The sequence below is a fragment of the Maniola jurtina genome, chromosome 8, assembly GCF_905333055.1.
Source record: "Maniola jurtina chromosome 8, ilManJurt1.1, whole genome shotgun sequence".
Taxonomy (NCBI): Eukaryota; Metazoa; Arthropoda; class Insecta; order Lepidoptera; family Nymphalidae; genus Maniola; species Maniola jurtina.
Genome location: NC_060036.1, coordinates 36,919 through 51,127, shown reverse-complemented (window position 1 = coordinate 51,127; position 14,209 = coordinate 36,919). Strand labels below are relative to the sequence as shown.

At 52.5% G+C, this 14,209-nt stretch overlaps 2 protein-coding genes across 2 annotated transcripts; both read left to right on the top strand.

Moving 5' to 3' along the window:
* The first annotated feature begins 2,270 nt into the window (after nt 1-2,270).
* Nucleotides 2,271-5,029, top strand: LOC123867684. Its single transcript, XM_045909864.1, has one exon. The coding sequence runs from the start codon at nt 2,678-2,680 to the stop codon at nt 5,027-5,029; it is 2,352 nt and encodes a 783-aa protein (XP_045765820.1). The 5' UTR covers nt 2,271-2,677.
* A 5,260-nt stretch (nt 5,030-10,289) lies between these two features.
* Nucleotides 10,290-12,182, top strand: LOC123867682. The gene has a single exon (XM_045909863.1). The coding sequence runs from the start codon at nt 10,290-10,292 to the stop codon at nt 12,180-12,182; it is 1,893 nt and encodes a 630-aa protein (XP_045765819.1).
* Nucleotides 12,183-14,209: the final 2,027 nt, after the last annotated feature.

Sequence of the window (14,209 nt, the reverse complement as noted above, 5' to 3'; positions counted from 1 at the left end):
TATGAGATCTCTAGTAGAGCCAAGCCCCTAGCTGAGCTTAGATTTGTGCTGCCGATGGGATCAATCCCAAGTCCAAAGTATATAGTTCTTAAGTGCTCTTGACTGTATTACATTTATAACAATAAATAACAAATAACTCTACTTACATGCTTTGATTCCACAAACCCTAAATCTTGGTTAAAAAAGTACGTCTTGGCCGTTTAATGTTCGTGAACCTATAACATGACATAACATATTTTAAGGCCATAAGGAATGGTTTGTTCGAAAATTACTAATTTGTATTGTACCTACTTCGTGATTGTCGCACAAGCTATTCTGGGCTTAATGTCATATCAGATAAAAATTGCACGAACATTTAACGGCCAAGCCGTAGGTACTTTTTTAACCAAGATGTAGGGTTTGTAGAGTCAGAGCTTGTAAGTAGAGTTATTTCTTATTTTTTGTTATAAATGTTATATAGTCAAGAGCATTAAAAGAGCTACATATTTGGACTTGGAAAAGGCCCCATGGCCAGCACAAATCTAAGCTCAGCTTGGGGCTTGGCTCTACTAGAGATCTCATAACTTTTAACATTGTGAAATTGTGAGTCTTGGCAACTTTTACTTGGATACTTTTCTAAATAGAAACCTTTGCGTTCTATACACATGTATGGTGTGGTAAGAAAGTCCCATACAAAAATGCCCTGGGAACCACTTGAAAATGAAAAATAAATTTTGTATTGAGAAAAAAAAAATATTTTGTGCAGTAGCCATCTTTTTTAGTGGCTCACCAAAGGGCCCAAAGTGTTGTTCTTTTTTAGGGTCCCGTAGCCAAATGGCAAAACACAGAACCCTTATGGATTCGTCATATATGTCTGTCTGTCTGTCCGTCCGTATGTCACAGTCACTTTTTCCAAAACTATAAGAACTATACTGTTGAAACTTGGTAAGTAGATGTATTCTGTAAACCGCATTCCCCATGGGGTTCCCATTACTTAGAACTGAAACCCAAACTTTTTTTCATCAAACCCATATGGATAGGTCTTCAAAAATGATATTGAGGTTTTTTTTTTTAATTTTCAAAAGGCTCTCCTGAATAATAGTATGGAACTTTTCCCCTTCACTGTTTGTATGCCTAGAACTTCAGTTTTCTTTTAGGAAAATTATGAAACTTCATGAATATGGAAAGAGGCCCCCGAAATCTATCAATCATTGAGGCGTAGTCCTAGAACTAAAAAGCGGCCAAGTGCGAGTCGGACTCGCCCATGAAAGGTTCCGTAGCAGCAAGTAACATAATATAAATGTTACGACACTCAGAAATAAAAGGAATTAACTTGTATAAACCAACAGGAATTTAATTCCGATATTCACAGGATTAAATGTAGTAAATAAATCACTCAAAACTACACGTAATAATGGCCGCACGCGGCCCGACGACCGCTTTTATTACCGCGTTTAACACTTTGGAAGTGTCCCTTGCGCAAATTATTCAGTATAGAAAAAAATGTTTGAAGAGCTATCCATATATACCCCACACGTCGTATGGGTTTGATGAAAAAAATATTTTGAGTTTCAGTTTTAAGTATTGTTTTTTTTCTAATTTTGTGTAAAAATCTTAATGCAGTTCACAGAATACATCAGCTACTTAGCAAGTTTCAACAGTATGGTCCTTATATTTTCGGTAAAAAGTGACTGTGACATTCGGACGGACAGACAGACAGACAGACAGAAAGTACAGACAGACAGACAAACATGACGAATCTATAAGGGATCCGTTTTTTGCCTTTTGGGCACGGAACCCTAACTAGAGTTAGACTCTACTGCTAGTAGAGACTATGATAGGTAATAGTTTTAATAAAATTAAAATTACATTATTGAAATTCAAAAGACATAAATAATTATTCACAAGCGTTAGTTACAGCCACTTTATCTCCTAAACCACTGTACTAAGAAATCTGGAAAAATCACTGCAAAATAACACATAAACCTACACTTTTCATAAACGAATCAAATCGGACAAGTACTGAATATCCAACGAGATATTAGCGACCAACATAATGTGTAGTCAGCTCGTATGTATCCATGAACAAACTATACAGAAGACGGCTGCATCTATAACTTTGTAAACTTAAGGACTAAATGCTAACCGTTAGGTTGTGTTAGGTTGTGTTAGGTTGTGTTAGGTTGTGTTAGGTTGTGTTAGGTTGTGTTAGGTTGTGTTAGGTTGTGTTAGGTTGTGTTAGGTTGTGTTAGGTTGTGTTAGGTTGTGTTAGGTTGTGTTAGGTTGGGGTGCCAGCCAGGTAACCTCCACGCGTGCCCGAGTGCTGCGGGTCCCTTTCGGATACGTCCGGGGGGAAGAGCTGCGCTTGGGTCGGTGCACCCCGGTAACATGGTAACAATTTCTTACAAGGGATATTGTTAGCCATGGCTAATAACCTGGTGGGGGGGGGAGGTTTCTCCGCGTGCCCCTCTGATTAGCAGAGGGCACAGTGGAAGAAACCAGGGGTAAACACCCCAAGGGGTGGAGAGCTGTGAAGCCTATCGAGAGGAAGAAAACCTCTTTAAAAATAACCGAAGCGGGCGGGAACGCCCACCTAATCTCAAGGTTTGACGCCTGCCGATGGGATGAGTGGCTGATGGGGGATCAGTCGTTAGGGCGTCACATTGGGGGGGGAACTGGGGTTTAAAAAAAAAAAATCATGGATAAAGCGTCGTATAAAAATTCTACCCGGGAGGGTCCCGCTAGCGGGGAATCCCTTGGTGCTTCGGAAAGCCGGAGCATCGGCCCCATCGTATACGGGGGGGCCAACCGACGTTTAATGGGGGTAGGTGCACGAATGGGGGATAAGGAAGAAGGAAATGTGCTGGGGGAAACAGAGAAGGAGGAGAAGAGGAGAGAAGAAGAAAAGAAGGAGGAGGTAGTAATGGAGATAGGAGAAATAGAGTCCGTGGGACCGAGGGAGGCAGGGCTGACGGAGTCCGTGGGACTGAGTGAGGTGGCGCTCTCGTTGCCGGGATCCGACATGATCGTGGAGTGCGGACCCAGGTCAGATTCGGATGCCTCTATAATCGTGTCGGGTCCGGGCCGCCTGTGGCAATTACAAGGCGTTAAAAGGCCACGTCTTGGGGAGGATGCTTCGGTGTCAACAGAAACCGATGATGAGATGTCGGAGGCAAGGAAGCCGAGAAGAAGGGGACGGCCTCCTGCTGCTGGCAAATCTATGGGGTCGGCCAAAGCCAAGGCGGAGCTGGCCAGGAAGAGGCGCCAAGATGTCTCTGAGAAGGCAGAGGAGGAACTGTTGAGAGCCTCTGTCGTCTCTCAATTCAGGAAGGAGCAGGGGCTTTCCGATTCGTCGGCAGCCGGATCGTTGGAGTCTGGGCCAGCAGAAGAGAAGACTGTGGCTCAGATCCAAATGCGAGTGCAGGACAGTCTGGCGGCGATCACGACGGTCGCCACAAAGTCTGGCCATCTCAAAGGGACATTTGTGCGTGTCCTGAAGGACGCTGTGGTCTCCATTAAAGAGGCTGTAGAAGTCCTCAGCTCGCGCACAATGTCAGAGGAGACCAAGAAACTGCAGGCCGAAAACACGCGCTTGCAGGCTGAAATGGCCAGCCTCCGTAAGGAGATCGCTGACATAAAAAGGGACATGGAGAGTGCGCGGAAACAGGGTTCCGTGCCCTCTCCCTCGGATATGGCTGAAGAGCTGCCCCCTGTGTCGCAGCCTTCTCAAAGGGGGAAGAAGGGTCGACGCTCTGAAGCCATCTCGGCTGCGTCCCCGATAGAGGAAATCTGTCGCTCGGTGATGGTCCAGGTCGGAGAAATGTTAAATGCCCGCCTGGCCTCCTTCGAGGACAGGCTCCTCCCGGAAAAGCGACTCCGCCCCCCATTGGCGGCAGATAAAAAAGAAAAGGCAGCAAAGCAAGCAGGCCCCAGCCTACCTGTGAAGGAGTTGCGTCCCACAGAGAGGACGCTCTCCGGAGAAGAGTTACACCAAACACCACCTTCTGCATCATCCTTCCAACCCCCTCCCAAAGAGGGTCTTTGGGAGAGGGTTGGAGGGAGGAAGAAGGGGAAAAAGGGGAAGAAGAAGAAAAAGAATAAGAAGAGGTCGAAAACTGGCGCACATGGCGATGGACCGCCCTTGCGGCCACAAGGCCAGTCAAAATCACAGCCACAGTCTCAGCAACGGCCTCAACCCTTGAACAAGGCTCGAAAGCTCCGACCGCCTCGTTCTGCTGCGATAGTTATAACGCTGCAGCCAGGGGCTGAGGAGAAAGGAGCTTCCTATAGTAAAGTGATACAAAAGGCTAAGGAAAATATCTCACTGTCTGATTTTGGCGTTGCCGCGGTACGGTTTAAAGTGGCTGCGACCGGAGCGCGGATTTTGGAGCTCCCAGCGGCTTCTGGTGGAGAGAAGGCGGATGCTCTGGCCCATAAGATCAGGGAAGTAGTAGGTGAAGAATTTGTGCGAGTCTCTAGGCCCACCAAATGCGTCGATATACGTGTTTCGGGCCTGGATGACTCCGTCACCAGCAATGACGTGGTGACCACCGTGGCACGTATAGGAGGTTGTTCTGTTGATCAGGTGCGTGCCGGGGAGGTAGTCCGCAATTCCTCGGGCCTTGGGACGATTTGGCTGCGTTGCCCAGTCATGGCTGCAAAAAAGGTGGTCGAAGGAGGAAGACTATTAGTGGGCTGGGTTTCGGCCCGCGTTAATCTGCTCGACGAGCGACCCCAGCGGTGCTACCGCTGCTTAGAAAGGGGTCATTTGAGGGCTCAGTGCATCGCTGAGACTGACCGCAGTGACACTTGTTACCGCTGCGGGCAGATTGGCCATAAAGCGAAGGGGTGTTCGGCCGCGCCACATTGTAGTGTGTGTGCGGCAGCTGGTAGACCAGCGGATCATCGGGGGGGCAGCGGCGCATGCAATCAGCCCAGAAAGTCCAGAATGAAGAGTGGTAAAGCTGACGATGGCCCCCGGGTCTCCTCGCAGTCTGCCGGCCCATCCATGAACAATCGGGCTGAGGAGGTTGAGATGGCCGTAGGATAATAAATGGCTCTCAGATTTCTTCAAGGGAATATCAACCACTCTGCTAGAGCTCAGGACCTCCTGTTCCAGAGTATAGCGGAGTGGTCGATACACGTTGCCGTGGTCGCTGAACCGTACTACGTCCCATCGGGTGACGATTGGGCAGGGGACCTTGACGGCTTGGTAGCCATCACAACCCGGACCGCTGCTGGATCTCCGAACTTCGAAAGAGTTGTGAGGGGGCGGGGTTATGTCTCAGCACAAGTGGGTGACGTCACAGTAATTGGCGTCTACTTCTCACCGAATAGAACTCTGGCGGAATTTGAGTCATTTCTGGTGGACCTCGGAGCCCAAATCGATCGGAATCGCTCAGACCGGATGCTCGTCGCCGGTGATTTCAACGCCAAGTCTATGGCGTGGGGATCTTCGGTGACTGACGCGCGTGGTAGGGAGCTCGAGGAGTGGGCGCTCTCAATGGGGCTGTCGGTGGCGAACCGGGGGACGGCTTACACGTGTGTGCGGCAACAGGGTGGCTCCATTGTAGATATCACTTTTGTTGATGCTGCTCTGGCATGCAGTGTCCATGGTTGGGAAGTGTTGGAAGGTGAGGAGACACTCTCCGATCACCGATATATTCGGTTCACAGTTGCCTCATCTGCAGCATCTGCAAGCGGTACAAGTCAGATCTCACGAGGCAACTGTCCTCGCTGGTCATTGAAGCGCTTAAACAAGGAGGTCTTGTACGAGGCGGCATTGGTTCAAGCATGGGTAACGGGTTCTGAAAATCCAGTGGAGGTGGAACGGGAGGCCGAGTCATTCAGCAAAGCCATGATGCAGGTTTGCGATGCGGCTATGCCACGAGTCGGTCCCTGCCCGCCAAAAAATGCAGTGTACTGGTGGTCAATGGAGATAGCGCAGCTGCGTAGATCCTGCGTAGCAGTGAGACGCCAGTACCAAAGGAGCCGCCGCCGTCGAAATCGGAATGAGCCAGAGGAGGCGCGCCTCTACGCGCTGTACAGGGAGGCTGTCGTTGCCCTACAGGTGGCCATTAAAACGGCAAAGGAGCTGGCGGAAGAGGAGATGCTTGAGAGCCTCAACGCTGATCCGTGGGGGCGACCATATAAAATGGTCCGACGAAAGCTGCGCCCCTGGGCACCACCCCTCACACAAACTCTTCAGCCTCAACAGCTGGAGATGGTCGTGGATTCGTTGTTCCCACAAAGGGTCATTCAGGAGTCACCTGATATGGCGCCGCCTACAGCTGGAGAGGACGAGACTGTTTCTCACGCGCCCGAAGTCACCGAGGGTGAACTAAAGGCAGCGGTGCTGCGGCTCCGATCCAAAAACACCGCTCCGGGTCCTGATGGAGTGCACGGCCGTGCATTAGCACTGGTTTTGGGCCCACTAGAGCCTCGACTAAGAGGGCTTTTCAGCGCATGCTTGGAGAAGGGACAGTTTCCAGGTCCTTGGAAGACAGGGAAACTGGTCCTGCTACGCAAAGAGGGTCGCCCAGCCAGTTCTCCATCAGCATATAGGCCTATCGTGCTACTTGATGAGGTAGGCAAGCTCTTCGAACGTGTGGTTGCCGCGCGTATTGTTCAACACCTGGAGGAGACAGGACCGGGTCTCAGCGACCATCAGTTCGGCTTCCGCCGGGGCCGTTCCACCATTGACGCAGTCGCACGGGTGAAGGCCCTAACGGATGACGCAGTTTCTCGGGGTGAGGTAGTCTTAGCGGTGTCTCTTGACATCGCTAACGCTTTTAACACCTTGCCTTGGAACAGCATCAGGGAGGCGCTGAGATACCATGCGATGCCGGCATATCTCAGACAAATCGTGGAGGCCTATCTCTCGGGCCGGGCTATTGTCTATCCGGCACACGGTGGAGAATGGGTACGCCGAGAAGTGTCGTGCGGTGTTCCACAGGGTTCGGTTCTTGGGCCTCTCCTGTGGAACATCGGCTATGATTGGGTACTGCGGGGGACCAACATGCGGGGTGTCGATGTGACGTGCTACGCAGATGACACTCTCGTGACAGCTCGAGGCAGCAATTTCAGGGAAGCGCGCGTCTTGGCGACGGCTGGAGTGGCCCAAGTTGTAGCGCGTATCCGGCGGCTGGGACTTCAAGTAGCCCTCAATAAGTCTGAGGCTCTGTGCTTTCATGGGCCAAGGAGAGCACTTCCAGCGGGCGAATATCTGGTAGTGGGCGGAGTTTCCATCGCTGTCGAGTCGACGATGAAGTACCTAGGACTCGTTCTCGACAGTCGATGGAAATTTGAGGAGCATTTTCGGCGCCTGGCCCCCAAACTAATTGGGGCTGCCGGGGCGCTGGGACGGCTTCTTCCAAACGTGGGTGGGCCAAGTGCCAGTTGCCGCCGCCTGTATACGGGAGTAGTGCGGTCGATGGCTCTCTACGGGGCACCTATCTGGGCGGATGCTCTGAACTCCTGCATTCGGACCCTGCTGCGAAAGCCGCAGCGAGTCATGGCGGTCAGAGTCATCAGAGGTTACCGCACCATTTCCTGTGAGGCAGCCTGTGCTTTGGCAGGGACTCCTCCATGGGACCTGGATGCGGAGATGCTGGCAGACATGCACCAGCGAAGGGTGGATGCCCGATTGAGGGGCGAGTACCCTACCTCCACTGAAATCGCTGGGTGGCGGCGAAATGCGCAGGTCGAGCTCCTCCACCAATGGTCGGCAAGGCTCGAATCACCCAGCGCAGGTCATAAGACAGTGGCGGCGATCCAGCCCGTTCTACAACGGTGGGTGGAGAGAGGGCATGGAGTACTCACCTTTCATCTTGTGCAGGTCCTTTCGGGGCACGGCTGCTTCGGAAGGTACCTGTGCAGGATCGCTGGTAGAGAGCCTACTGAGGAGTGCCATGAGTGTGGCAGTGCCATGGATACGGCGCAGCACACTTTGGCAGAGTGCCCAGCATGGGATGAGTCGCGAGAGACGCTCGTGACAGCAGTGGGGCAAGACCTCTCCCTGCCAGCCGTAGTCAGAGCCATGGCGAACAGCGATAGGTCTTGGAAAGCGGTAGAGTCCTTCTGCGAGGAGGTAATGTCGCAGAAGGAGGCGGCGGAGCGCATGAGAGAAGATGATTTGAGCTCTCATGCCATCCGTCGTAGGAGGGTTGGGCGTAGGCGAGTCGCCCACGACCGCCGCCTACCCCCTTGAGAGGGGCTCTCGGGCGATGGACACGGGGAGTCTATCGCCCGAAAAGAAACCAGTCCCCGAGTCGGGAGGCGCACTATTGTGTTCCTAGTGTGCCTCAGACGGTGGGTAGGGACTATATTGGTCCCCCGAGGAGAGTCCTTAGTAGGCGCCGCTGGCCAGGTTGCGCGAACGTGTTTGGCCCCGTAACCTGACCATCAGGCGATGCGTGGAACGCCGTGGGGTTTTAGTCGGTAAAAGTCCGACATAACCTCCGTGCCTCCCCGGGCGCGGTGGTATCCATGAGGATTTCCCCACGATAAAAAAAAAAAAAAAAAAAAAAAAAAAAGGTTGTGTTAGGTTGTGTTAGGTTGTGTTAGGTTGTGTTAGGTTGTGTTAGGTTGTGTTAGGTTGTGTTAGGTTGTGTTAGGTTGTGTTAGGTTGTGTTAGGTTGTGTTAGGTTGTGTTAGGTTGTGTTAGGTTGTGTTAGGTTGTGTTAGGTTGTGTTAGGTTGTGTTAGGTTGTGTTAGGTTGTGTTAGGTTGTGTTAGGTTGTGTTAGGTTGTGTTAGGTTGTGTTAGGTTGTGTTAGGTTGTGTTAGGTTGTGTTAGGTTGTGTTAGGTTGTGTTAGGTTGTGTTAGGTTGTGTTAGGTTGTGTTAGGTTGTGTTAGGTTGTGTTAGGTTGTGTTAGGTTGTGTTAGGTTGTGTTAGGTTGTGTTAGGTTGTGTTAGGTTATGTTAGGTTGTGTTAGGTTGTGTTAGGTTGTGTTAGGTTGTGTTAGGTTGTGTTAGGTTGTGTTAGGTTGTGTTAGGTTGTGTTAGGTTGTGTTAGGTTGTGTTAGGTTGTGTTAGGTTGTGTTAGGTTGTGTTAGGTTGTGTTAGGTTGTGTTAGGTTGTGTTAGGTTGTGTTAGGTTGTGTTAGGTTGTGTTAGGTTGTGTTAGGTTGTGTTAGGTTGTGTTAGGTTGTGTTAGGTTGTGTTAGGTTGTGTTAGGTTGTGTTAGGTTGTGTTAGGTTGTGTTAGGTTGTGTTAGGTTGTGTTAGGTTGTGTTAGGTTGTGTTAGGTTGTGTTAGGTTGTGTTAGGTTGTGTTAGGTTGTGTTAGGTTGTGTTAGGTTGTGTTAGGTTGTGTTAGGTTGTGTTAGGTTGTGTTAGGTTGTGTTAGGTTGTGTTAGGTTGTGTTAGGTTGTGTTAGGTTGTGTTAGGTTGTGTTAGGTTGTGTTAGGTTGTGTTAGGTTGTGTTAGGTTGTGTTAGGTTGTGTTAGGTTGTGTTAGGTTGTGTTAGGTTGTGTTAGGTTGTGTTAGGTTGTGTTAGGTTGTGTTAGGTTGTGTTAGGTTGTGTTAGGTTGTGTTAGGTTGTGTTAGGTTGTGTTAGGTTGTGTTAGGTTGTGTTAGGTTGTGTTAGGTTGTGTTAGGTTGTGTTAGGTTGTGTTAGGTTGTGTTAGGTTGTGTTAGGTTGTGTTAGGTTGTGTTAGGTTGTGTTAGGTTGTGTTAGGTTGTGTTAGGTTGGGGCGCCAGCCAGGTAACCTCCCAGTGTGCCTGGGTGCTGCTGGTCCCTTTTGGAGTCGTCCGAGGGGAAGAGCAGTATTCGGGCCGGTGCGCCCCGGTAACATGGCTAACAATTTCTCTACGGGGATATTGTTAGTTATGGCTAATGACCTGGCAGGGGGGGGGGAGGTTTCTCCACGTGTCCCTCTGACTAGCAGAGGGCACACTGGATGAGACGCGAGGGTGGAGGGAGATAATCCCTCGGAGGGAGAGGCGAGCTCAGTGTGCACTTACCCTGCCTCTGAAAAGGCTGTGTGGGTACCAGTCCTGCGCGGCCCTCGCCACGTATCGTAATCCCATTGGAGTGGTCATGGTCATGTCTCACGACCTCACAATGGGACCGAGGGTCTTGGCTTGGTCGCCCGGACCACGAGGAAAAAAAACCTCTATAAAAAATCACCCCGAATCCCAAGCGGCGGCGCACCGTGAGGGGATGCATGGCTGATGGGTTGTTCAGTCGCTAGTGCGTACCTCGTCAGGGTACCGGCCGACCCCCGTGACGAGTTACGCGCAGGCTTGCTCGGGTGGAGGGGGACCACCAGGGAAGGACCACGTATTTCCCCTGTACTCGTGGGAACAAATATGACTAATAAAACAAAAACAAAACTTACGTCGGAGGAAGAGAAAAGTGAGAGAGGTAGAGAGGAGGATAGGAGGGATGGCTCGCGGACTCGGAGCCCACTTTTTCGAGCCCCGAGTGGCTTGGCATCAGAGTCGGATTCAGAAGGCTCCAGGACATCATCCAGGACTGGTGCTGCAAGTCGCGGTAGATCGTCAGCCAGAGGTCGTAGCACTGGCATTGCTAAAGCCAGAGCCGAATTGAGAGAGGCCAAAGAGGAAGCGCGAGAGGTACAATTCAACCAATATCTGAGGGATCGCGTGTACCGCAAGGAGACGCCTGCGGTAGTATCGGACCCCGAAGAGGTACCTCAGGTCCATGTAGACGACCCAAGTAAACTCAGTGCTGACGAGTTGCGGGCCCTCGGCGACCACAATGTGGCGAATATAATCCAGGTCGCTACCAAGTCGGGGAACCTTAAAGGAACCTGGGTGAAGCGCCTGAAAGACGCGGCCAACAAGCTTCAAGAGGTTGTGGACACCCTGGCCGCCAGAACCGTTGCGGAGGAGACCCGCCGGCTGAGAACCGATAACGATCGCTTACGTAGTGAGGTTGAGACTCTCAAAAACGAGCTGAAGGCTCATCGGCGGGAATTCAGTGACATGAGGGCCTCTATGGCTGCCGCTGCAAAGGGCACTTCCGCGCCCAGTCTAAGCGGTGACCTTATCGAGGAATTGAAGGCCTCCATTGTTTCCTCGGTGGGCCTCATTTTAGACGCTCGGTTTGCGGGAATTGAGGAGCGACTTCTGCCCGAAAGGGTGCATCGCCCGCCGTTGTCATCGGACCGGAAACGATCAAGGGTGCCGGCATCTCAGCCGGTCGCTTCCTCTGTGGCAGCCCCGAATGAACCGGAAACCCGGGACACCATGACTGACCCATCTCCTGCTGGAACCACGGAGTCTGCTGCGGGTCCGAGCCACTCTCAGCCGACTGCCAATGACTGGGCCACAGTTGTAAAGAGAAGGGGGAAGAGAAAGAAAGTCCCTACCCCCGTAGCCTCGGCAGCCACTCCCGCGGCTAATTCTGCCAAGCCTGCTAAGCCAAGGCTGGCCGCCCCAAAGACCGCTGCGGTTGTTATTACCTTGCAGCCGGAGGCAGCGGAGAGGGGTGTTACCTATTCCCAAGTCTTGGAGCGGGCCGAGCAGAGTGTTGATCTGCAGGAGTTTGGCATTGCTGAGGGCATGAGGATAAGCCGAGCTGCAACTGGCGCCAGGTTGCTGGAACTTCCCAGGAACCAGACACAAGAGCAGGCCGAATTGTTGGCAAGTAGACTTCGGACGGCTCTGGACGGTATTGCAAGCGTCGTTCGTCCTTCCCAATCCGCGACTCTTAGGGTTACCGGACTCGACGATTCAGTCACGAAGGAAAAGGTGGCCTCCGCTGTGGCGCGAGTGGGGAATTGCGCTGCTCAATCAATAAGAGTCGGGGAAGTACAGACTGGTCCCAGGGGGATGGGATGGGTAACCGTGCATTGTCCCGTTGAGGCGGCCAAAGTGTTGTCCGATGCCGGCAAGCTCCGTGTTGGCTGGAGCTCCGCTGAGGTTCGCGTGCTCGAACGACGCCCCCTGCGCTGCTACAAATGTCTTGGTATTGGGCATACAAGGCCGGTCTGCCCTTCCACGGTGGACCGGGGGAATCTGTGCTTCCGGTGCGGATGTGACGGCCACAAATCTCTGGCTTGCTCGAGAGAGATACGTTGTGTGGTGTGCGCGGATGCAGGGCTGCCTGCAAACCACATAATGGGAGGAAAGAACTGTAGTCCTCCCCACACAAAGGGTGGGCCAGTTCCAGGAAATCAGACCACTGTCAACGCTGGACGTGACCAAACACAGGAGGGATCTGATATGATATCATGAACCAGTTGTCCCATATCAGCTTCCTCCAGTCGAATCTGAACCACTGTGCAGCAGCTCAGGACCTTTTGCTGCAGTCCATAGCAGAGTGGCAAATAGATGTGGCGGTGGCATGCGAGCCCTACTACGTCCCTAACCAATCCCATTGGGTGGGAGATTTAGACGGCTCGGTGGTGGTTGTGACCGGGAACAATACCAGTACCCCACTCTCTGCGATAGAAAGTGGCCCGGGCTATGCGGTGGCAAAATGGGGGGAATTCGTCATTATAGGGACGTATTTCTCGCCCAATCGTAGCCTGGCTGAGTTTGAGGCCTACCTTGACTCAGTCAGAGCAGCGGTCCTCAGACAAACGGGTGGGCGCGTCATCGTCCTCGGTGACCTTAACGCCAAGTCTCGGGCGTGGGGGAGTCCCTCCACCGACGAAAGAGGACGGGCTGTGCAGGTCTGGGCTCTCCTTTCAGGCCTATCTCTACTCAATAGAGGAGCGGTGAATACCTGTGTGCGGCAGCAGGGTGGATCTATAGTCGATCTCTCGTTCGCTATGCCCGCAGTTGCTGGAAGAGTCACCGACTGGAAAGTGGAGGAAAACGTGGAGACTCTCTCAGACCATCGATATATCCGCTTTGGGATTTCCAACACATCTGTATCGGTAAGGATTCCCAGGAGTCCAAGCCACTTCCCACGGTGGTGCCTTAGCCAATTGGACCGAGAGTTGGCTAAAGAAGCGGCTATTGTCCAGCGGTGGTCCACTTCCGGCAATAATACTGATACTGGTGTAGAGGAACTCGCGGGATTAGTACGCAATGCTCTTGTGAATGTCTGCAACGCAGCTATGCCGAGAGCCCGGCGACGGCCTCGCCGCCGCTGCGTGTACTGGTGGTCGGCGGAAATTGCAGACCTTCGCACGGCCTGCATTAGGGCCCGTAGGGAGTATACCCGAAGCCGCAGGCGGAACAGGCCAGACCCGGACTTAGAGAACCGACTTCAGGATGCCTATCGCCAAGCAAAAAGAGCGCTGCAACTGGCCATAAAACAGGCTAAGGAGCTGGCCCGCGATGAACTGTTGAGGACGCTGGACAGGGATCCGTGGGGGCGCCCTTATCGTATGGCGCGCAACAAACTTCGCGCCCAATGTGCACCGATCACTGAAACCCTGCAGCCGAACCTCCTAGTGCAGCTGGTGGATGAGTTGTTTCCAAACTCCCTGGGTCACATCCCTCCGGTGATGGCCCCTCCTTCTAGGAGCGAATCGAGAGTTCTGGATGTCCCTCTTATCACGGAGGAGGAGATGGACCTTGCCCGCGAGCCTTTACGGACCAAAAAGACGGCACCGGGACCCGATGGTGTCCCAGGTAAGGTGGTTCACATAGCATTGGAATACCTGGCGGAGCGGCTTCGAGAGCTGTTTGACAAGTGCTTGCGCTCTGGACAGTTCCCGAAGTCATGGAAGGATGGAAAGTTGTGCCTGCTGCGGAAGGAGGGCCGCCCGCTAGATTCCCCTGCGGCATATAGACCGATTGTGTTGCTTAGTGAGACGGGCAAATTTTTCGAGAGGATTCTTGCCGCACGTCTCAATTCGCATCTTGAGACGGTGGGACCGGGTCTGTCCGAGGTGCAGTTTGGTTTCAGGGCGGGCCGCTCGACGTTAGATGCCCTAGATGCCCTGAAGAGCTTATCCACGGAGGCGGTAGAGAGAGGGGACGTGGTCCTTGCGGTCTCTCTCGACGTCGCAAACGCTTTCAATAGTCTTCCTTTTGAGACGTTACGGGAGGCACTTCGGTACCATGAAGTGCCACCCTATCTCAGGAGATTGTTGGAGGCATACCTTCAAGAGAGAGATGTCATCTGGGAAGGTAGCGATGGACGATTGTACCGGCACCGTGTAGGCAGTGGAGTCCCGCAGGGCTCGGTACTGGGGCCAACCCTTTGGAACGTTGGTTTCGATTGGCTCCTGCGGGGTCCACTGCTTCCGGGGATGAGGGTATTGTGCTACGCTGATGACACCCTAGTCACTGCCCGTGGGGAGAAT